Consider the following 25690-nt stretch of genomic DNA (forward strand, 5'->3'; position numbering starts at 1 on the left):
CAGTTATTTTCATCTGTTGAGAATGGGTAAATAGAAGTGTTGAGGAATGTGAATAAATAGATAAATAAATAGGTAAATAAATAAATAAATAAAAAAACATGTGGTCCCACTCAATAATCTGCCTATCCAAGTAAACCCTTTCAGGTTCATTCAAGATAAATACCCCAAATGCTTCCAAGCATTATACTGGGTTGACTTTTCTCTTTCACTCCATCGATATGCCAGTCAAACCCTCACAAGCACCTAAAGTTTCTTCGTTTTTCTGCCTTAACCACGATAGCAACCGTACTCATCACTCCTTTCCAAAGAGCTGGAGAGCCAAAAAAAAAAAAAAAAAAAAAACATTTGATACCCTCCCAATTTTTTTTTTCATTGCAGAATCTTCCTGTCATTTTGAATTACCATCAATCACAAACGATTATACTCCTCAGAATTTTCACACTCCAAACATCTGATCTCCAAACAATTGTTCCAGGTGGAGCCAGTCAGTGGTCAACCGTACCAGACTGTGATTATACTGGGCCGCTCCGAGGTGGGAAGCAGTGTAATTGTACTGTGTGAATATGAATGTGGGAGTCAGCACAGTCCCTTTCACTGTACACATAAAGGATGAAATCAAGCCTCCAAAGTTTAAGCTCCAATGTTTTATATCAGTTCACCCAGGTTCCATAACCTCATGCAAATTCAAAAACATCTTTTTTATTGTTGTTGTTGTTGAAAACTCTCAATCCCACAGGAGCAGAAAAATGATCAAGTGGTTTCTCAGCGCTAATCAACAGCTTTAGTCGGTTTGGGCCATCTTTCATCACTCTCTCTTCACTCGATGTTGGCCCGATTTTGACGACAGTTTTCCTCTTGACCCTCTAAATTCTTTTTGTAATGATCAGTGGAGAATTCACTATACTGTTCGACACTGTTCTCCATTTTTCCTATCCACTGCTTCCACTCCTTTCTCCAATTCCACCCTCTCTATAGACTAGACTTCTTTCCACCCATCAACAAAGCCGGCTGCTCTTCGGACACTTCCATGTGTTTGACAGCTCCACCAGGAGCTCAGCTAAAAAGGGGTCAGGTAAACATACTGGTATTAAGAAAAAAAAATGACTTCAGAAAAACATTAAAAGCAACTTTCTGTCAAGCATATAAATCTTTATCTTTGACACATGGTGGTCTAAAGTGAATCAGATGACTATCACGTAAATTTGTTTTGAGGCACCAGGTCTCCATGGTGCATAACTGTACACTCCATATAATGCACAGTTGTGAATCTTGTGACATACTTTATTTCATGTCATTACTGAGGTAAAGAAGCACGTAGCTGTCAAAATAACCTAAAAAAGCGTGGAATATCTATAAGCGAAGACACTATATGCTCACATAACATGTGTACACACTGTAGTCACTGTAGTCTGTAGCACAAAGAGGAAGCATTTAGCCTACAAATACATTTAAGACAGGAGTTTGAGACTGAAAACCGCAGTGCAACCCAGACAATAGATGTGAGAAATATTCTTGTGTCCCTTGAATGTTTGAGCCTGATTTGCTTGGTTAAAAAAAAAAAAAAAATCATTACATTCCCACACTCCCACATTATTTGGGCATGTTCATTTCAAAACCACATGAAACCCTCAAGAGTACAAACGTATGGGAAAAGAATAAATGGCAGCGAAACTCACAAACACAGCAAGTTGTAACACATTATCCTGTCTGTTTATGTAGTGTTCCTGCAATACCAGTGTAGCTGTAAAGTCTCAGAACACATATCTCTGTCTTTATAGATCCCCTGTGCGTATATTAAGCACTGGCTGATTTTTGCATTCAGACTGTTGTCCGTTACTCTTGCTGCTTATATTATTTTATTTATTTCCATTCACAACTGACGGAGGAATCAGGAACACCTTATTTTCTAGCTGAGACTTGCCCAGTGTGTTGCTTGTGTCACACAGGATGATGCAGGTACATTTATCATCAGTCATTTTGAGAAACAGAGGGATTGCAATGGAGGTTTGTTCAGAGCAGTGGGTGCATCCCATCCTGAGCTGTGGAAAAACAAGGTCTTGTTTTCCTGCTGAGAGGGTTCATTACACGACAGTATGAGAGCTTCCCACAAGGAAGCACAACTCCTTGGACCTCAGATGGGAGTGAATGGAGAGGGTTAGAGCTCGGGCCAAGCCACAGAGACAGCCTCGCCAACCTCGCCAACAAGCACCGGCCTCGCAAGTGTCAGCTTGGGACACAGATGGATGTTTTTTCTTCCTCTCCATCCACAGTACACAGACCTTCAGCACGTTTTGAACCACTACAGCTGCTCTGGTGTGGGGTGTTACATTCTGTTGTGGTACTTTGGCCAAATATATAAAAAAGGCATGATGCCATGTGCTGTATGAATAGACCAGACTTATGACCAGGGACATGAGTAGCAGATGAATAAGTGTCTCCCTGGTTTATTCATCACTGCTCTGGGCATTACCAGGTTGGAAATGAGACAGAAATGTAGCCACTTATCCCCTGCCAGGTCTCACTAATACTCAGTTTATGGTCAGAGTGCCCACCCCAGAGAAGTGAAGATATCCAACAGCCACAAACTCATCATCCACTCAACATACTGCCTCTAAACTGGGCTGCTTAACACACAGAAATCCTAAGATCCATTTTAACAATGATGTTTAGCAAACTGTAGTCACTGTTGACCTGTGATTTCAATTTTCTTTGCTGTATCATTCATTATTATAAAAATTAACCTCCAAATGATGCACAAAATGCTATTTAAGCCCACATGCACAAATACTGCACATCCATAATCTGATGTTTGCTACTTATTTAGCCATGTTTAAACTCCTGCTGTGAGAATATTTGACATAGAGTATGAGGGCATTTACGAGTCTGTTTGTGCACACTGTTCATGTTTTTATATTAGCATTCCTGTGATGTACTCTAGATGTGCTTGGTAACTAAATTTGACTGATTCTGCATCACGCCATTTGATTTCTCCAGTAGCAAACATGCAGTTAACTGGTCATTGAGGTATGCTGAATTACCGATGAGAACATATTCTCTCAGACATTGGGGTTAACCCACGTCAGCTGAGGTTACATACTACAGACATGACTGCGGTGGACCATTGCATTTTATCAAGTGGACACCTAGGCTAAACCAACTACCGACACAGGCCAAAGGAGAACATCTCGGGGATTAGGAATAAACCATGAAAATGTATGGTCTGGTTTTAAATTTTTCCCTTTTGACAGTTGTGGCTGCATCGATGTCCCGCTGTTGAAAGCAATGAAATGATACGTTTTGTGTTTTCTCTCCAACTACATTAAAAATAAGAACAAAATACAGTACAAACAAAATGCACTATTGCCGATACACTTCTGTAAGCAGTCTCTAAGTGATTGTCTACAATGTTTTAAATTATGGAAACATCTTTCTTGGAAGTGCTCATTTCTGTGGCATTTTTGCACTGAACATTCCAGATATCCCTTGTCAAGCAGCATGTCCAGCACTGTAACATCTTCTCCTTTGGATTTGTGTTGATGAAATTCTTTCTTTGTTCAGCCATTGGCTATCGCTGGTCTTACTAACCGTGTGCTTCTATTTTTTCCTAAACTGCTATTTGCTGCTGCTGATACATATAGAACATATCCCCTCATGACAGGAAAGACCTATCTGACACTGGATGTTTAGGCCAAACAAGTAAGAGTAAAAGCTTTGTGAACTGGATAATACATAGATCCTAATGGATTGTAGTGTATTGGAGAGCAGTGTTCCCTGCATATGGACAGATATGTAGGTGTACACCAAAATAGCAAAAGTTTCACCAGAATTAATAAACATAATGCCAAAACTTGGAGAACAAAGCTCAGGTTGAAAATAACAGGAATTGTGCATGACGTATATGGTTTCATTTAGATCAGTCAGCTATGTAATATTTTCTGCAGGCACTGATTCTATGTAATTCTTAGGTTTTTCACCAGTGCATTTCCTGGTGGGAAGATTAGTGAATGCAGGTAATCCCCGTACAGCCAAGGGGAGGGGGTAGACTGGATACAACCTTTGTACAAACCTGAATATTCCCACATCAAAACTTCCTGTCTGTATGATCCTCATACATCCTTCATTGTCCTCAGTGGCAGAGTGACTTCTCTAAACACACACAGGCACGTGGACACACAATAGAAATGTGTTGGTGTTGTGCTATTGCTTAGTGTGATGAACTAACATCTGTTAAATGTGTTCACTGTGAAGGGAAAAAGCTCGCTTCCTGATTGGCTATCTGTCAGCTTCTGCCAGCTCTGCATCACTGCTGATAACCAGGCTGCAGACTCATACACTTCCAGTTACACTTACAGTCTTTGTGGTTGGACTTGTGCTCCGTGTGAGACAACAAGGGGTTATATGAGCCTCTGGCAGATGAGGCTCCCAATGGACCCCTAATTTAAGAGAATTAGAATGACAAGCAAGCTGCTGATTTATCACTGACGTTTGGAAGCAGCTCGAGACGACGGTTTTGAGGTTCTTGGAGTCATTGTCAGTGAATCAACATCGTCCCAGGAATGCTTACGTAGCCCTTCATGGTGCTTTCTCTCCGACAGCGGAACCAATGCATTTATATAGCATAAAATCCCGGGCATTAGATCTATTCTCGGCCTCTCCAAGTTTGTACAGCTATTATGATCTTTCAGGGTCTGGTATGCAGAGTGAATGAAGAGTCAGAAAATAGGCCAGAATCCTGCTGCTGACCAAGAATGGTTATGTCATCGGATATCAGGGGTTGACAACAGGTCACGGACTCACAAGTAGGATTTGCACATCAAAATAATGCTGCTTAAGGCCACTTGCAAAAATACTAATAATGATGGTAATAATAATAATAATAATAATAATAATAATAATAATAATACTAATAATAAACAGAGGTAATCTTTTAAATATTATACATACATTCTGCACAACAAAACTTGGAGGTAAACATGGACATATTAATCCCCAGCTACAGCCAGCCAATAGTAATGTAGATCAAACTGAGACTATGTTTGCTGAGAGGTGAATATGCCACACCAACAAGAAATATTGTGCCCACATCTCTACATGTCACATTTTAAGCACCAAGATAGCACAACAGCAGTTTTGACTGAGGCTATTTATTCACATCTACAACACACTCTTGCCATTTACTACACAGAGGGAATGCCAGTTATCCAGGCTTCTGCAGGGGACACCCTTCACTGGCACTTGAACAAATGTGTGTGTGACCATACCAGAGTCCACTTGTCCATCCCCTTGGGCTGATATGAGAAACTCTCCTAGCATATTGCTCTCTCTGGCATGACAGCAGGCATTGGGTGTGAACAGTAACACTGTGTGACTGATGACATTACAAGACTGACTAATGCTATGGCGTGCTTGTCTAGACACTGTACAATAAATTGCCTGAGGTTGGTGAAAGAGTCAATGCTACTGTTTCAGACTTAATCAAGTTTCTTTGATTATGTGGCCACTGGCCAGTTACCCTTTTATTCCAATTATGGCTCAAAGACCAGTCCAACACAGGACTAACATAATTAGATAGACAATCACACACAGAAAAGCTGACAGACATGTGACCATTAACAATTTAGAGTCGCCAAATGGTGGTTGACAGTGATAACAAAGTCCACCTGACTTACATATGTTTGACCGTGGGAAGAAAGTGGAGTACCTGGAGGAAACCCTCATAAGCTCAGGAGCAACATGTAAACTTCACAAGAAAAACTTTCTATGCTGTAATAATCATTGAGAACACCTTTAATATTTGATGTAAACCAGCCGAATAATGTATAGGGTATAGGATGACTTTTGTCAGGGAGAAAGTTGGGATATATGAGGTGTTCATCTTGGCTGCGCTGCCCTAGTGACTCAGAGATTTAGTAGTACTGTGCATGCTCCATGTCCCTTTGGTTTTGACTTTTTGTATAGCAACTCAAAAAAAAAAAAAAAAAAAAAAAAAAGATATGAGTTATAGGATCATCCTTTCAGGTGAGTGAGAGCAGATTAGTTGAAGATTTATCTGTATGTAAATGTGCATATATATGGATCAATGGATAACCTACATGCACTGTGTTGTTTTTGTGTTTGCTTACATGTGTGCTAAATTTGACTATGTATGAAAAACACACACACACACACACACACACACACACACACACACATACACACACACACACAGTGGGAGAACATGCATACTCCACACATTAGAGTACTGGTCACTGTGAAGCAACAATGAGCGTCTGAACCACTGTGCTGTTCCCCCCAAAATATGGTATTTGTAATTTTTCTCCCTTGCTGTGTATTCCAGGAGGCCAGCAGCTGACGAGAATACGACTTGTGCTATGACCAACGAGCTAATCCTGCAAACTGCGCATGGTTCCCTGCCATATGATGTCATTCCCTTAGAGGTTACAGAGCAATCAAACACTGTTGCTTCACACAAGTACCCTGTGGCATTCACAGTCACAAAACAAAGCCTTTTCTTTGTAGATGACTAATGCCATTCATTAACGAATAAAATTTGATAGCAGTTACTGTAGCATGACAAATCAACGGTTCTGTGAATCACACATCAAACGTGGCCAGTTAAAAAAAAAAAAAAAAAAAAAAAAAAAGCTGGAATTGAAAGTCTCATTGTTCTGATGTCCTTTTTGAGTTCACTTTTTCTCAAGTTTGGCCAGGCCTCCCAGCCGCCATTTGTTGACACACTTTATGAGACCACATACTGTGTTTCGCCCAGGTCCTCACATCATCGTACTTTGCTGCATACACCATTAATCATACTGATGCTTAAACATGTAGTTATTGTAACTTTTGACAAACTTAGCATTTTGGTATTGTGGGCTAGAATCACTTCATCACCACAGCCTGCACTACTCCAGTCTACAAGTGGGCGTTTTGTTAGCAGTGCATGTGGTCAGTCAGTGCAGATACGTGACCTGCATTAAGCAAATACCTCCTCAGTACACATCAGGCATTAGTTTAGTTATGTGCTTTGCAACTCTACATATACTGAAAACATACAAACAAAAATAGATAATTAGATACATCAGCAGCTTGATTTTATTTGTTTCGATAGATAGATAGATATAGATAGATGGATCTTTACACATCTGTGAGGAGGGGATATACCTTAAAATAATCCTGAAACAAATCTTACAGAGTGCTATGATTTCAATCCAAACTGCGCCCTACAGATCTGAAAATAATGATCTGAAGGTCTCGTGTTTACCTTGGATTCTGATGATTTACTTTCCTCTGAAACTGTGATAAGTGCTCCTGATTGTAGATTGAAAAGTGATCCAACCTTGCAAGAATTAGGCAGAACAGACATCTGGGAGCAATATGGATGGGGTCTGTGCTAATCATCCCTCACTGCTGGTTTTATGGTCCATACTTTCTGTAAACCTTTGGGATCTGAGCCCGTATTAACATGATTCTATCAGCATTTCTCCTCTGCACAGACGTTTTATGGACCTTAGCAGCAGCGCTAACCTTTACTGTCAGGGGGCAATGAAAGACTTGTGGTAAATGTTTTATAAATGTTATAATTTTATTTTTACATTTACTGTATAGCAAAGCATGTTGTGGCAAAAATCAGAGAGCTCTACATTTCAATTTTACACTATTACAATATTATAACTAAATACAAATATCAGTTGCATCAATATGTGCAGAATATGCTTTGGTAGCTTAGAAGTCGATGCAAATTTACTGCCATTCAAATTCAAGCATGCTGATTTGATGCATGTCAGGGGAATTAAAGAAGTGGGAGAATGAGAATGGGGCTTGTACATTATGGCCTGAGTGTGGCGCTAGAGGAAAGGTCTTGAGGTCATCAATGTAGACAGGGTTCATCCCCTAAGTAGCATGAATATGCTTTCCAAATTTCATGGCAATTCACCCGGTAGATTTTGAGATATTAAATTTTGATCGGCCTAACAGTGTAACTACAGGTAATGTCACCGGGTCATCAAAATCAAGAGGAATCTTCCTTCATGGAGCATAAATGCACCTGCCAGATATCATGGCAATCCACTGACTAGATTGACTGGTATCTCGTATGCAAATATGACATTTTGGCCTGAGGATGACTCTGAAGGAAATGTTACAACATCACAAAAACTGAGAGGGTTCGTTCTGCGGGGAGCATGGCTGTGCTTACCACATGTCATGGCAGTCTGGCTGCTAGAGAGTTAATAAACTGCACATAACACAATATATGGGCCAGTCTGTGATCATTTCATATCCGAAAGTTTACCAAAGGGACAAAGGCAAAAGATGTAATGCTCACTAACTGCTGATCAGTTTGCAGCCTATTTTGCTGTTGATTTTCCAGTTTGTCATTTCCTGCCTGTGATCTGTAGTTTCTCTACTAGAATTTGGGACATTTGGGAAATCAAGGCAAATGTATGGAGCTGCCTGGGAGTGATGGGACACACTTCTCTGTTGCAGTCCCACGTCGTAATTCAGGCTGATAAGACAGGTGCATATTATATTAGAATGAGCTGGACTGACTGTGAGAACTACAGTACAACTGGGGTATTTTTGGTGAAATGGTAAATGACAATACTGGCAGACAGCCTAAAATGCAACATATACATAAGGCTATGAGTCTGCTTGTGCTGTTCTTGTCAAACTCAGTCTGTTCCTACATACGTATCACAGCCTGTTTACCTCTGAGTCAGAGCTGGCTTCTCAGCAGACTTATGAACCTCATGTCTTTTGTGTGATGTGACCGACCCCTTGTATGTGAGTGTGAGAACTCAGCTGTGCTGCTGTTTGCAAATGGATAGCGTGCACCGGCTGAAGCGAACATGGCACTTCAATATGTAGCCAAATGAAAGGCCATACTTTCTCAGGCCTGTGCTGTTTCCCAGGCGTTTCTATCGGGCCGGCTTGATTATCGTTGACAGTGATAACAAAGACATGGGACAAACTCAAGGAGAAAGAGAAAGAACATTTGTGCTCTTGTAGAGAAGCAGTGCACAGAAAGGTATTTTCCCCATTAAGCTTTTGAATCTGCACAAAACCAAATCAGTGGGACTTCATATGCTGCATGATTATGTCTTTGACACATGCAAAAAAAAGTTTGCCAAATAACTTGGTGCAGAATTGTTTACAACTTTGTGTGAAAGCGAATCAGCCTGGGTTTTCTACTACAAGATGATACAATTCCTTAAAGGGATAGGAAACCAAAATATGTAATTTCTCATTACAAAAAATGTGTGTGTTTTTTGTATTACCTGATTATAAAAAAGCAAAAAAAGGTTTTAATTCCACTACGATATGAAAATGAACATTCAGAGACCAGACTGGCGTGAAGTTGTAAATAAAAGTAAATCAACTCACCCACGTTAGTCTTCATAAAAGCAGCAGAACTGGTCTGTTTTGATGACTTGAAATTTGGTGGAGTGAAACTCTACTGGAAAATAATTCACTGCACTTTCAAATGATCAGGTCTGTGGTTTATGAATGGCGACAACATTGTTTGCCACAGAGGCAGAACATGGGGTTTTCAACCAACAATTCTAACTTGAAAATTGAAGGATTTTGATTGTATGTTGTGAAATCTTTGGTACGGCCGCACGATTTGCATAATGGTTTGTTATGGCCAAATATTGAAAATTACCTTTGCCAACATTTTGTTGCCATAGTAGTTGCTATTTCAGTTCCAACAAGTGGGATTTTTCCTGCTTTGCTGGACAGCTGGTTGGTCTTACCAGGGTCAAGAGAATATTGTTACCCTACAAGGGGAGCTAAAGCCCACCCATCCCTCCTGGAATGTATCACCAAAGAAAATTCAGAAGATAGTACTCCAGAATAATTCTAAGTATGAAAATCCGATCTGGGGTCACCATCCCTTTAAAGGGAAAATTCTCAAAGTGGGAATGAGGAAGTAGCTTTAAAACAAATCTCTTCAGTTTGAAAGCACAGAATCAACGTATATATTGTGTACATTATACAAAGTTAAAATTTCCACAGCTCCCCTTCTCACATGGTTACTCTGACCCTTCTTGCCAACCCTCACCTCCCTGCCTGTCTCCGCCTTCCCATAAATCCAAGGGGCCGCGTGTGCATCTGACCCCCCATTGAAAGGGCCATGGAGCAACTCCAGATGTGAACATCCTCCCTCCCTTTTCTTCTTCTTCTTCTTCTCTCTCTCTCTCTCTTTCTCTCTCTCTCTCCCACACTCTTTCTCGCCCACTTCCACCACCCGTCACCCCCTCCCCCATGCGACTTTGAGTTTTCCATTTCCTTTTTTGGTGAAAAAATCTGAGACGGGGAGGAGGACATTCACCAATGCCGACAGGAGAGTGTATCTGGCACTGTTTGTTATTGGCCTGTGTGTGTGCTTCATCAAGGCGACGAAAACAGTCGAGTCAGCATAAACAACAGCGTGTGTATACACATTCAAGTGCACACACTTATACACACGTGCACCGTCTCACTCTTTCTCTCACACACACACACACACACACACACACACATGCAGAGGCACGCACTTTTTCACTCAATCTCTTCATTACACACATGCATGCTTTCTGTCTCACACACGCTTTTTTGCTCTCCCGACACACACATGCACTCTCTCACTCTCTCTTACACACACACACACACACACACACACACACACACACACACTCAGATGCGGTTGCACAGATAAGCACACTGAACTTTCCTAGAAATACTTCTCTAGCTTGCCATTAGGATTTTCTCTGTCTGAAATGGAAGACACAAATCCACTGAATCCAAATGACAGCTGTGCAAAAGCAACAGGTACAGCTGAGTATCACCACATTATTTTTTGCAGTGCAGTATTAACGCTCAATCCCCTTATATTGATACACAGCATTTATGCATTTCAGTTTCATACGACGGTTTGACGTCTACATTTAGTTGCACTGCTTTCAGTAAGAGCATTGTACTAATTGTCTTAATAAATTGGAGCTGGAATTCAGAATTTAATTATTTTGAGTCAGTTTGATTTTAATAGTCTATCCAAGTGTTTTCCAATAGGTTGTTTTCAGAAAGCACTTTTATCATAACCCATGCACTGGGGTAAATATTGTATCCTGAAGCCCTTGACAATCCCCAATCCTAATAAACTAAAACTGCAGAATATCCCAGAACATAATTGATACTTCATCTGTAGTGTGGTATTGGTATCTATACCGATATGGGCACAAAATAAGATTTCTTAAAGAACTCAACAGAAAACATCTGTTAATGTAAATTTATTTGATAAGACTTCACAAATAAATCACATCAGTGTAGCATTTAGTCATATCAATTATCATCTGATTTGCGTTCATACTGCTATCACCTTGATGGCCTATTTTTCCATCTTAAAATGCATATTTGCCAACTCTGACTTGCCAGCATCAAAGCTGAAATAATGAAATATAGGTATTTTTAATATTTTTTTTTTCTCACATACACGTGACAAACTAAAACACAGATAAAACAAAGATAAGAAAAAAAAAAAAAAAAACAGCATTGAGGCGAATAACCATGGCAGACAAATACATGCATACTGCATTTCAGCTTCTTTTGGGCTAGCCCATTCTTTCTCTGATAAATGCTGGCTCTTTGAGCAATGATAATATAAAGATTTAATATAACAATTAAAAGACAGAAACAAGACAAAACATTATGCAAAATAAGTGTCATTGTAAAGCTGATACAGGACAAAAAGTGGTTTGTGTGTCGTGTGCCATGTATAAAGTCCTTGACATGTGTTTTGTATGTGCACATAACATGGTGGCAAGAGAATATCTTATCCATAGTGCAAATGACTTTATTGATCATGACTAATATAATAGACTACTTCACTGATCTCCTCAGCAAACATTTTCAATGTTTCTCTCCATTTTCTCTCTCTCGTTTTTTTTACTTTCTATTTGGACACAATGCAAATTAATAACAATTAGTCTAATTATATAAAACTTTTTGCAGCAATGTTACCAACCCCTTCTGTTTAATAATATAAGTTGATCAAGAGGTGTAAAGCAGGACAGGTATAATATGGAAAGATAATTGACACTTGAGGAAAGGCAACATTCAAAATATGCATAAAACTGCAGTTAAAGGAGCATTACAACAGTAGCTCAACCTCACTTTGAAAATACAGACATAAAGCATTACATATATGTATCAGTGTCCTGTGTCTGCTTTTCAGAGCCTCATCTCTATTTTAGGTGACGAGTCACCCACATAAAATACCAGGGAAATGTTTGCATAGTGGCTGTCATATTGCTTTTCTTTGGTTTAATAGTACATAACATGTATAGTATGTTATAATATTCTTAAGGCACTCCATCAACTTTGATTCACATAATCGCCATCTTTTTGGCTGCAAAAGAAATATTTGTAGCGGTTGACCCGAACAGTAAAGCATCAGCCTAGGATTTTGCACACTATTTCAGGGATGAACATGAGGAATGGACATGTGATGCGTGGGTCTACGTGTGATTGTGTTCTCTGTACATCTGTGTAAGAATGACCTGAGAGGCAGCATGTGTTGGCCTGATTTACCATCCTGGGTAATGACTGGGGGTCCTGTGTATGCAGCGAGGAAAGGTGAAAGGAGCAAGGGGGGGATTTAAATGGCTGCTCTATAGATTGCTGTTGCAGTCACGGCACAGGATCCTGTCGCCGTCAGGAAAGAAGCCGGCGCCCACCAGGGAAACAGAGCACTGGGTGCAGGTGAAGCATGACTGGTGCCACTGGCGATCCTCGAATGAGATGTACTTCCCTCCTCCAAAACCTTGGACACAGGAAAAACAGCACAGGGATTAAAGACAGCTGCCAAAAATGAGTGTTACAAAATATTAAAATGTGAAAAAAAGCATCATCACTAGTTAAAGGTGATACATGTAGCATTTTGGATTTCTTGAAAGTAACAGTGACATTTCCCATTACTCCTGCCACCCCATGTGCATGAGCACGGAAAAGAAGCACCATGAACCCGGTATCACTGAGCTGCAGGCACAGAGACCAGCACATCCACTGTTATAGGATAAGTGCTTTAAAACTGGCTGAAGATGGTTAAGTTTAGGCAAGTATTTGCTGGGGTAAAGGTTACAGTCAGGATTCTGGGCCTGTAATAAATAATTTTCCTGCTTCATGGCTATTTTCCACTCTTTCTAAAACTGCTGGTCTAAAACTGTGGTGGTTCTCTGGGCCTGCAGTGCAATCTATCTCCAGTGAAGAGTCCTTGAGGGCAGAAATATACCTATGACAACCTTGTACAGAGCTGAAATCATGCAGCTAGAACAGTGAAACAGAATAAAAATATGTACTATATGTAAATTAAAACACAATAAAGTGTTGTTTTGTGCTACAGAGTAATTTCCCTTTGTGCCATAAAGCAATACAGAACTTCTCCAACAAAATCCAACAAAGTGGCATGTGAAAAATGTTTTCTCTATTTATTTTTAACTTGATCTCTCAAATCAGCGATGTAGTAGTTTCTGATTTTACAGTGCTACAAGTAGTATCTTTATTCCTAATGCAATTGTAAAATTATCAGGCGTGGCAGGACACGTTTACAAAAATGTCAATATTATAAACTCTTAAGGTTGTGCACTTTGTCCTACAAATCCTCTTTGGAGGGTCAGATGCCCTGAGTTAGTGGACTGCATAACTGTACACTATTTAACTGGTTATTTAACTATTTAACTGTGCAATAATTTTATGCCTGGGGAGCTGTACAATAACTGAATAGTGCAATACCTCGATGTATACATGGTGTGTATAGGTATACGTTTTACAAATTCAAGTTTCTTATTTCTGTATATACGGTTGTAATATTATTGTGGGATTAATGCACACAGTTTTACATAATGCACATATTTAAAAGAAAAATTCGAATGCATATATTTTTAGATTTATTATTTTCTGCATCTATAATTTTTTTTTCAAGAATCTGAGTAGCTGCAACTGACCCAATTACCCCTTGGAGATCAATACAGTATTTTGGATTCTGATTCTTATGCAGTCCTACCTGTGATGGGCTTGGCACAGGCCGCACACTTCTTGGCGTAGATGCTGCCAAAGCACTTGAGGCAGTAGGGGCTGTCGTCTCGGGAGGTGAAGTGCTGCCCAGCGAGCTGCATCTTACAGCCAGTGCACACAAAACACTCCTTATGCCACGGCTCGTCCCGATAGGTCACACCACCTTTAGCCAGGGTCTTCAAAGCAGATAGGTCAAAGGTCAATTAAATATATTTTCCTCTCACTTCTAAATACTTTTAAAATTTACTGCAACAGGTGGTGTGGTGGTAAATGCCCCAGCCAAGCCAGGATTAAATCCAATGCTTTAGTAAAATGAATTCATTTTTGGAGTCATTTTTTAGACTAACAGGACAAACAGGAGTTTCTTTGTCGTACAGATGACAATAATTCAGTTAAATGATGAATTCACTGACCTTTTTACAGCGCGTGCAGCGCGGAGCGAACTTGTCCTCGTAGCAGGGCACACAGTAGTGTTCGTCCTTGTCAGGGATGAAGGACTTGGAGCCGATTGGCTGCTCACAGCTGTGGCAGATGAAACAGCCCTCGTGCCACGTGGACCCACCGTACTCCAGCTTTCTAGTACCTAGCAGAGAGGAAGTCAGATGACGGAAGAGAGAGAAAAACAGACAGAGACAGAGACAGAGGGACAGTCATGGAGGATGCAGAGGTGGTGGGAAAGGTAGAAAGCAGGAATCGAAATTTTAAAAAAAAATTAGAGAGCATTTTTACCTCCTTCATCTGAGTTTTAGAGACATTCTGTCCTTGTTCAAGGATATTTCATTGAACTGTGACATAAAATACCACATGTACCACTACAGTAAACTCAAGGCAGGCCCTGGAGAGCAGGACGCTGCTTTCCCCACTGTCTGTCCCTAAACAATCCATCCCGCACCCCTCAATTGTTGAGTTTTTTTGTGATACTAGTTGTTATAGTTTTTGTTGATGCAGTGTTTTGTGTGGGGTCTACATTTTCTCATACTGCTGGCTGCGCGGTACTGACATTTTCTACTGCTGCGGGCTGTGTACTTGCTTGTTTTCTGATCGAAAACCGCTTTATTTTTCTTGACCAGAACACACTGGAAAAATCCCCCAGAAAAAAAAAATCCCCCAGTCAAAGGCTCCCATGAATCACCTAGCAGTTAGGCATGTACATCAGACAAGTCAGTGAAAATAATGAGAACAGGCTGAGGTACAAAAAAGTGTACTCCTTTTTGGGAACATTTTTTGCTCTCTTTGCAAATTGAGAAATTCTCTGATGCTCATAGCTTATTTTACGCATCTTATCCTGCTCGGTCGCATTGGTATCAGTGGACACTCACTCGACTCTACATTATACCTGCAAGTACACTGCAACTGCAATGGCAGACTGAACATGCAGACTGACTGGTGAACGTATGTTTGTAAAGTCAACGCCCTGTCCTGCAAAGGGCTTCATTCTAAATTACTATATGTACATTTTGCAAACATTTTGCCACTTCAAATTGACCAGGCACTATTTAAAAAGCATGCAGCTACTGAAGAAGGCTAAAGCTGAGACATGTGGCTGCATATACAAACAAAAAAATATATATTATTACAAGAAATGTCTTAAGATGACTTCTAACTTAAGTACAAATTCAAAATGTGCTTGACATTCATTCCATCAGTTCCATCATTCCATGGGAGAGCTTTTTTTTTTTTTTTTTTTAATGATCAGTATCTCATTTTGGTGCAACAGTTGGTTGCACCCTATATTGTGGTACACTAATTAGACACAGTTCATAAAATCTAAATAGACAGAAATATGAAATAATCTCGAATTAAACAGTACAACTGAAATATACTGTTATATATAGAGATACTAAACTGCCAAATTATTCTGTAATTAGACACCGAATATTACATTAGACTCAAAATATGCTATAATTAGACACTACACTACCAAATTATACTGTAATTAGATACTGAATTGAATGCCATATTAGAATGTATCACAACATAAAATGCTACCCAAAACTCTTTCTATGTTATTACTGTACGTAATCTGTTCCTATGTTGTGAAGGTTGTCATTATCTCTTTCCAGCAATGTCACCAAAACAAACTCCTTTATATTTAATCCAAGTTGGCAAATAAAGCAATTCCAACTCTGCCGTGACACTTAAATGAGATGATAAGTCACAGGGGACGGTGACAGCAACAGAGCGTCTCTCTGTGGGAGAAATATTTTCACCAAGGCATAAATTAAGACAGAACAAAAGAAGGAGCCTACTGTCTCGGGCACAACATTTTAACACCCAGATGACTATCTCAGGCAACTGGGAGCGTTTTAGCAGGCCTATCAAATCAATCTTGGTAACCAAAACAACTTCTGGGGAATCCATTCACACAGCTCTGATACTAAGTTGCCTCTTTCTTCTTGACACCAGCTAAAATGCTTCAGCTTAGCATCTGATTATTATACAAAGACAAGAGTGTGTGTCTGTTTTTGAGGGTGTGTGCACATGTGTGCATGATTGTGAAGGACTATGGCTGCCGGCGCTGTTGTTAGTAGGTGGGATTTACCATTCAGAAGAGCAACAAAACCACATCTGAGTCTTTCCTAAGGTGAGCTCACCGGTTCACACAACGATACTGATAGCACCTTAACACTTAAGAGGTTGCAGTATACTATTAACTTCCCATGAGCTTCCCTAATTACCACCTACGAGGAGGATGCCTTTGATCTGATCATACTCTATATAACAATTACTACTTCTCAAGGTGACTCGCAGGGGTATACATGAGGGGCCTTGCAGCAAGTGCACAAGCTTTACAAGAAGAAATGAAATGACCTAGAAATAAAGGGCGGCGTCGGACTGTTCCTGGAATCATTTGCTGCTTTGCACAGGCTATGTTGGCCACTACAGGGGCGCTGAAATAATTGACTCGCTTATCTCTTGTTATAATCAGACTGTTGGCAGCCTGCCAGGCCTGAGGATTTGGCTCACAGACAACAAGTCAGGCAGACTGGCAATTACTCTGTCACATTCAGCCGTGGCTGCCGCTCAGTCGTGGACTTCAGTCTTCCTCTTTGTCGCACTCTCTCTGTCTTTCTCTCTCGCTCTCCTTCCGCTGTTTTCTAAACCCTTTTCCCTCTCATATCCACTACCCATCCACTTCCTCTTGCCTCTGGGACGCAGTGCTGGCACGCTCTTTGCCACATCATCACTTTCAAACTCATTTTCCTATTTATCTTGAATTCTCAATTTGTACAGTATGTGGAAAATAAGAGAGTCTGAACATTACCAAATGACACTCGTGCTTTGTGGGGTGAAGGAAAGTGGTACATATGGCACTGTGAAATGCATTCTGTGTGAATATTTTATGAGGTGTTTTACATCTTCCCCTAGCCCGTACAGTATCTTCTCTGTCACTCTCACTCTCTCTCTCTCTCTTTTTTTAACCCTTCAACTCCATGTTTGTCATCGATTGTTATGCAGCTGAGCTTTGTTCACACCTACAGAGATCCCAAGGTTTACAAATACACCAAATTATAGGAAAAATCTGTATAAAATGATGCACACAGCATCAAGTTATTTTCTATTTCATGAAACAGTGCAGCCATAAAACAATGGAATTGTATTTATTTTACTCTATAAATAGTTTCAGTGAAGTGTTGAAACCAGCAGACAAAGATAAATGTGCCATTGTTGTACAATATGGAAATAAAATGGTTTTTTCTAATTTTGAAGCTACTTCAGGGGAAATGTAAGAGAACATGAGAATGTAAGGGGTTAATTTGTAACCTATATGTTATTTTTCTTAAAGCCCTGTCTCAGCTCCACTGGAGCAACTGGGGGTCAAAGGGCACGACTGAGGAAGCAGCTGAGGGAGGCAGGAGAGTCCTTTCTCCATTTCTCCAAGTCAGTCCAGGATTCAAAAAGGTGGTTTTCCACTTGTAAGGCTTCTCTAACCTATGGTGAAAGAATATTCTGTCCTCAAAAACCCTTTGGCATATCTTTAATCAGAACAGCTGATAAGGAAGAGTCATTCAGAGGGTACAATCCTGGATGGGGCCATAAGATTTTCAAAGTCCGCCTCACAAAACCCCTGTTTATGTCTTTACCTGGCATGACGATCTTGTCGCAGGCCACGCACTTGGAGGAGAACTCATTACAGTAGCAGTCATTACAGAGCAGGGCATCGTCCTGGCTGGTGAAGGGCTCATCTGCCAAGGAGCGGTCGCAGCGGAAACAGCGGAAGCAGTGCTCGTGGTAATGCCGGTCCTCGTAGAACAGCTCCTGGTGGCGGCACAAGATGAGATTGTTTGAGGTCACATAATTCACTGGTTATTCCTCTGGGATTTGGTGGGTAACTGCGACCATTGTAGCAAAATATGGATTAAAAAGATTAATAAAACGGTCAAATTCAATTCAGAAATTAGTGACCTTAATTTTATGGCGTTGCGTCCAAATTAAATGCATTTTCATGTAATTCATAGTCTCAGATTTGCAGCAATTTTGTAGGTCATCTAAAGCAAGCTAATAAGGGGAAATGCTGTAGGATTCAACAACAACAGTAACATTGGTTTCTGGTTACAACAGCAGCAGAGAGGAGTGTGGGACTGGTCTGGGTCAAAACGACATGTGTAATATCCGCACAGGCAGAAATGAGATACAAAGTCTGTGTGTTTATAAGTGGTTTAAGTCTGCATGTGCGCACATGGTATTCGTGCACAGCGCGTGTTTGCCTCTGTGTGTAAAAAAGATCTTGACAAGGACAAGGTTGAATTTATCGTGCGTAGGCCACGGGGCCAAGAAAAATGTAGGCTTTTTATGCCCACTGCTCGTGAGAGTGTTGATAACTCACTGTAACTAGCATGCCACACTGTGTAAACTCCGCTTAGTAGGGCACGCCGGTCTTAAATGATCCACTTCATGTTTGTGTTTTCCATTAAGGGAAGATTAAAATTTAACTTGATTGTGGGAAGAGGGAGACGTTCTCTCATGCTGCATTTTTACAATCTGAGACAAAATTAGCCCATTGGCTTATGTGGACTTAGTGGAAATTGCCTGTATAATTGCATGTTAAATTACCCTTTACTGTGTCTTGCTGCACAGAATATATAGAACACGCCTCATTTAGCATGTATTATGCATCATTAACGTGACACTACTCCTGTTTTAGCAATTCAAGGTCATGTCAAAACTGTAAAAAATGGCTTAAAGCTAATTAGGGCAGGGCCTTGAGGTGCATTATCTTTGTTTAACAATCTATACTACACAAAATGTATCTCACAGCATACAGCTTCTGAGATTAGTTGATATGAATGGTTTAATTCTTATTTATCCATTATGGAAAAAAAAAATAGAAAAAAGGGAAAATGACGAAATATTAAAGAGGCATGATTTAATCCTTAGAAACACATTATTTGTAGGCACAACTCTTGACATCCTGGAGCAAGCAGTTAAAATTCATTTTGATGACTTGCACTACTGTATTTCTTTAAAGCCATTTCATCAGAAGGGGCATCATTGTTTCCAAATGGTGGATATTTCACTTTGGATAAAAATCCTTTATGTGCCGTTGTTGGTGCTGTGGTGCGGCAGATTACAAGTCTCATCATGCCAAACCGGGCGCCTTACCCTGGCGTCATGGGCAATCAGCTCCTTGCACTCATCACATGTGTTAGAGAACAGGCTGTCGTAGCACGGGATGCAGTAGGGGTTGTCGTCTGACTGGATGTACTTGCGGCCGTACAGGGACTCTTTGCAGTTGTCACAGTCAAAACGGTCAGCCATTGTGATTTGCTATAAGCCTGAAACACAGAAAGGACACGTTCAAGTCAGCCGAACATCAAACTATACACTCTAGCAGTTCCAAATGAGGACAAGAGCCGATGAGGATAAAAACAGAGGGCAGAGAAAATAGGAGTGCAGTGGAAAGAAGAGTCTAAAGGAAAGATTCAGTCACTTAACCTCCTTTTGCACAGCAGTTGGACATCAGTATAGACTTTCACTGCCAATATTTATGTTGTAAATACTTCTGCTTGTACCAGAGATGGAGCTGAGCTCAAACAAAACATGAAGAGCAAGTGGGAGGGAGTGAAAGAGAGAGACAGGGTCAGAGAGAGAAAGACAGAGGGGGAGAGAGAGAGAGAGAGAGACAGACAGACAGCAAGAGAGAGAGAGAGAGAGAGAGAGAGAAAGGGTGACAGACAGGGAATATGAGAACGAGAAAGACATGACTTTCATGAGAGGCAGTGCAAAACGCCTATTAACTTTTATTGCTCTGTGATGAAAGTGCAGTGCAGGGAGGGGAGGGGACAGTAGGGTAAGACAGTCATTTATTTCTATCTGTCACTACCAACAGCTTCCTAACACTGTCAAAAACTCCAGATCTACAATCGAAAATAAACATAACAAAAATAAACTAAGACAGGCCCTGCCATGGTTGAGTGGGAACAAGGCTGTGAATATCGACATTGGAGTGGTGCACAGACATTCACCCTTGAATATTTATGAGGTAAACATCTATTTGTGACTATTGCATGGAGCAGCTTCTACAAGCAGTGTGTGAATTTGTAAGTGCTTGTGTGTGTCAAAGCAACAGACACTTGAAAACTGTTTTCTTTCTTTCTTTCAAGTGCCTTTGTTTCAGCCTACACATGCACTACATGCACACACATCAGACAGATACAGGAGATACACTGTCTAAGCATATGGTTTTTACTGTTTGATAGGCCCCTTGATCATAGCTGAGCACACAACAAAGTGACAGAATAATATTGTGGGAGCATTATGGCAACAATATCAGGTTGCCAAAACATTACAGCATGGCTGGAGGAAAGCCCGGTGATAAGTGATACAGCCCTCTGGCAGAGTACACTGCTGGCTATTCATCTCCACCACCCAGCAATAATAATCGCCTCTGATATAATAATCAATCAACCTTCAAACTGGCCTTGTGCTGCTTGTCTTACACACATACACACACACACACACATGCAAAAACACCCGCTAATGCAAGCTCACGTGTGCACTAGCACGCATGCACACATAGCACACCCCCACCCCTGCACACAGCAGTATAAAAAACAGGGTGAGACAGGGAGGAAGAAAGAATAATAACCAAATCACACAGGATCCATCATCAAAGAAAACCTAAGTCCAAAGTTCTCATGTTTCATCTGTCTCAGCCCTTTGCGAGACAAAAGCTCTTAATGAGCCGGGGTGAGAGAGTCAAGATCCAACAGACCTCACCTGCTCCCAGTCCTCATATATAAGCCGGTGACAGGCTTTGGCTAACGTGACACCACTTACCTCAATTCTGAGAGGCACTTGTAGCCCCCTTCACTGGCCTTAAGACATAAATTAGAGAGTGTAAATGTTAGACAGCACTGTGGCCATGTGTATAGACAGCACTGGAATACTGTATTTCTCTATCTAATGAAGGGAATGGATACCTCTTAAGGACCTGATGTCTCATGTTGTAGACATCATCCATCTGGAAGCTATGGCAAAATGTCAGAGTAAGCAGCAGTGGTTGGCCTGTGCATGGATAGGTGCTGAACTTGCAAGTCCGTCTTCTAATAATGTTGTCTTTACATTGGACTCACCATCCATCCAGCGATGTTGCCATCAGCCCATAACCACAAACGGTGAGATTAGATCAACAAAGTAAAGAGCTGAAAAGGAGTACTATGACCTTAATGTTATCTGCAGTGCCAGGCAGGTATGTGCTGCCTTCACTTGCCAGGTTAGCGAACGAGACGAGGCATGACTCACAAAGACGGGAAGTGAATACTATGACGTCTCATGTCAGCTTTTATTTCCAAAGCAAATCAGGCAGACGTTTATTGCCCTTCCCCAGCTCATTTGTATCATCTGCTTTCTAAAAACATGTTAGAAAGTAGGTCATAAAATGCTCTTCAGACTGACAAAAAATACATTTTCTGGATGAAAGTTTAAGGAATATTCTTTCACAGATGAGAAACTGCCCCATAGACACCTCTCTCTGTACCTGGGATAGATCATCTAGAGCGTTCAGAAGGCTGCTTATTTCCCGACTGCTAAAGTCCCATGCAGTCTTGGACAACCATCCTAACTACAAGTGTATTTACGGCCTCTGGAGAAACTGGGGTTTGAGGTTGAATAATGGGACTGCCAGAAATCAATTAAGATTAGGTAATGGAGACCACACTAAAGCACAGACGGGAAATCTACACTTGCAAGGATTCCAAAATTTGATTCATAACTTTAAAAACAAAAAGGACTTGTTTTGACTCATCGGTCTTGTAGTGTTGCTATCGTGCACATGATCAGTTAGACCAACAATGTCTGAGTAGTGAGTGGACAACGAGAAATGACCTCCTGATGGCACAGGAACCAGGTTCTCACAGAGAGGGGTATGACGTCAGTACACTGACCTCTGGCACTCTGCATACATACGTGACTGAATCCAGAAACCACTGACCCAAAAGCCTCGATCCAAAATCACTTCCCCAGCATCAGCCTGCCTCCAAGGCGAAGGTGAGGGGGATATTATAAAGTGTATAGGGTGGGAAAGAATGAGAATGAGCAAGAGGAGAGGGGAGGAGAGGAGAGGAGAGGAGAGGAGAGGAGAGAAGAGAAGAGAAGAGAAGAGAAGAGAAGAGAAGAGAAGAGAAGAGAAGAGAAGACTTGGATCTGGTCCACAGTGAATTCCAGTCAGAAGGCCAGTTCTCACAGGGCTTTGGACCCACTATATCCTGTCTTCCCAGCAGAGGTCCATCTCCTCCATGCCCGGGACCCGATGACTAAGAACCCCACTCTAGGTTAATAACATTCCCAAATACCAGAGTTGTGACTGACTTCAGCCCCATGGGAGCAAGTGTGGGCTTCAAGGCACTCACCACAGCCTCCACTGAGGACAATGGTCTAGAAATACTGTACAGAGTTTTATTATAGTATTGTAAAGCGGGAGAGGGATTTCCATCTAATATGGTGCGATGGTGCATTCCATTCTCTGTAATGACCCAGAGGGAGTTCATCTGAGAGGGAGATTTAAAATATATCCAGATACTGATATGTAGGTCAGTGTGAATGACTCTGCAGAAATGCTGGAAATGCAGTTCCATGGTTCTCTTAACACTTTCAAGGCTGTGATTTGTTGGCTCGTCCAGTTTGTTTTAGCATATCAGACTGAGAGATAGCAGAGGAAAGTCAAGGCTACTTTTGTGTAGTCATCACAACCGGGCCTGATTGGCACTCAGGGTGAAGTTCAGGGCCAATTGAAAGGCACCACGGAGCAACTGACTGTATTCACTATGCAGTTGCTGGGCAACATAGTCATGGTTGGTTACTGGGGGGCAAGCAGCTACCCTGTCCAGTCCGGTCCCACAGGCTTGCGTGCTAATCCCCAGCCCAAACTTTGCTCACGCTCCGGTTGACTCCAAATGAACAGTCCGCACACCCTGCTGGGAACGAGCCTAGCAACTCTTCTCCCCTTTCTGCTAGAATCTCCTAGTAAAGTATCTGTTTGACTAAGGCTAGACAAAGCACTAGACAGTATGTTGCATCAACACAGGAGACAGATCATCTTGACTATAGCAAGCAGATGGCTATGTGTTGCACAAGCAAAATGACTATGTAGCTGTGTAATGTCTAACGTCTGTTACAGCTTCTATTAGCGACAAGAGAAAAGAAAAATGAAGATTACATGGAATGCTCATGACAAAAATTAACTGTAAAGGGTAGTTTAAAAATTCCCAGCTTACAATACATTTCTGGGGTATCCAGAATTGTATTTAAAACTGTTCATCATGGTCAGAATGCCATTAACACAGCCATGAGCAAAAACAAAACAAACATGCAAAAAAAAAAAAAAAAAAAAAAAAAAAAAGACTGACTGGAGGCTGAATATCTCTGATCCTTGTCTGGTTTGTGGTCTGTTGAAGCTTACTGTGGATCAGTGTGTGTGTGTGAGTCAGTGCTGTTAGAGGTAGCTTAATGGTGAAAACATGTCTTTGGGAAAGGGAGCCTATCACAGTGAGATCACCTATGTATTTGGGCATTAGCCAGCAGGTGTTCGGTGTCCAGTTCACATCTTTGATAGGCTGAGCAGCACACATTCACAGACATACAGAAACACACTTAAGGTAGAAACAGAAAGCATAAGGGAACACACTCACTGCATTCACGTTAGCCGGTCACTCATGCCCTATTTGCCTGTTGCCATCCCTCTCTGTCTCCCTGTTTGCAAACATGGCTAACTTGCAAATGTTTACTTAAATCCTTTGGCCCTTCCATCATATTGGGCTTACTGCTGCTTTTATGCTTCTTGTCTTCTATGTTATTTTTTTGCCCCATTCTGATCATCCAAAAACAGATAAAAATCCATCCTACCAGTGACAAGTACCTCACAGTGATACAATACTGTAAAAAAAAAAAAAAAAAAAATGTCAGTCCACAGTGCAGTGTGGCATGTAATAATAGCAAGGTTTTTCTAGTTAAACATCAAGTCAAGGTGATGGCTAAAGGAACAAATGACTGTTTTTATATCCGTCATGCTAAAATAAAATGTCAATGCTAGTCTGATATGTTTGCAAAATTCAGTATCTCAGAACATTATTTTTTTTAACCGTATGTATTCTGCGAACTGAATTAACAGTAGTGACAATATTCAGTAAAACAGTTTAAAATATGGCAAGTGTCTTGAAAAGAGTCCCAGTCTGCCTAACTTTGCAAAAACAGGAGCAAAACTAATTTATTTTACCTAGAGAGCTGAGAAAGATGGACACCAAACCAAAATATTAAAATCTCCGGGTGAAAGTTTCTACAAATCTGTCAGTCAAGTATGGTAACATTTTGCTCCACATTTTTTTTTTCTTATTTGCCGGTAGCACGGTGCTTAGTAGATATTATCTGCAATGATATTAAAATCAAAACTCTGGTATTGTGACAACTGGTATCTTTTATTCTGTGTGATCTCTCCAAAAGAGAGGAAACAAAGAACCAAGACTCTCTTGATTATGATGGGCATACATACAATAGATGACACATCGTAGTGGTCCTGTGTAATGATGGGTAAAGTTAGCAGTTTGATTTATTCTGGAGCCACCCGAAAATGTATGCCAAAATGCTAAAGACGTTATAAAGCACTATGGTCAAAACAATCCTTTAAATGACATACTGTATGTTATATTTTAGACCTGGCACTGGCTCCATTTACAGTGAACTGGAGACTATCTGGAAAGGAAACACATATACTTAAGATCAAACACTTAATAGCACGGTTAAAGCTATTTCATTGACACAGTCACTGTAGTAATTGCTATTTTACAAAGTTTTGGGCACATTTTCAGTTTCATAATAGATACTGTTGCGCTACAGTGAAATGGAGCTCATTCAGATGTAAAAGTTCAAACTTTTCCATTATTAATAGACCAGCTCTTGGTTTTCTCTTGTTGACAGATAAGAGCCTGGCTGACAGGAGCTGCTGACTGTTACAAATACTGCCAAATCTGGCAACAATTGAAAAATAATGTAATAAAAATAGCTTAAGATCATAAGAACAATCCACGTGTGTTTTGTTTTAAGCTCAGTTTTTTTTTCTTAACCACCAAAAAATAAATATTTGTACGTAAGACACTGCCCAGATCCACGGCCTAGCTCATTCCCACATCCTCAACTGTGAATGAAA

The 25690-nt window shown here is 40.7% G+C and overlaps 1 protein-coding gene across 1 annotated transcript in view; it reads right to left on the reverse strand.

Annotated features, from left to right (window-relative positions):
- Positions 1 to 11924: 11924 nt before the first annotated feature.
- The window catches only part of fhl3a (four and a half LIM domains 3a), a 31711-nt gene continuing 17945 nt past the window's right edge, over positions 11925 to 25690 (reverse strand). Inside the window, exons 2-6 of the mRNA XM_030072942.1 lie at positions 19654 to 19826; positions 18135 to 18309; positions 14463 to 14632; positions 14039 to 14225; positions 11925 to 12799 (exon numbers count right to left, since the gene is read on the reverse strand). Of these exons, the coding sequence (XP_029928802.1) occupies positions 12648 to 12799; positions 14039 to 14225; positions 14463 to 14632; positions 18135 to 18309; positions 19654 to 19809 (840 nt within the window). The 5' untranslated portion in view covers positions 19810 to 19826 and the 3' untranslated portion in view covers positions 11925 to 12647. The remainder of the gene's footprint in view (positions 12800 to 14038; positions 14226 to 14462; positions 14633 to 18134; positions 18310 to 19653; positions 19827 to 25690) is intronic.

Source organism: Myripristis murdjan, chromosome 16 (genome assembly GCF_902150065.1).
Source record: "Myripristis murdjan chromosome 16, fMyrMur1.1, whole genome shotgun sequence".
NCBI lineage: Eukaryota > Metazoa > Chordata > Actinopteri > Holocentriformes > Holocentridae > Myripristis > Myripristis murdjan.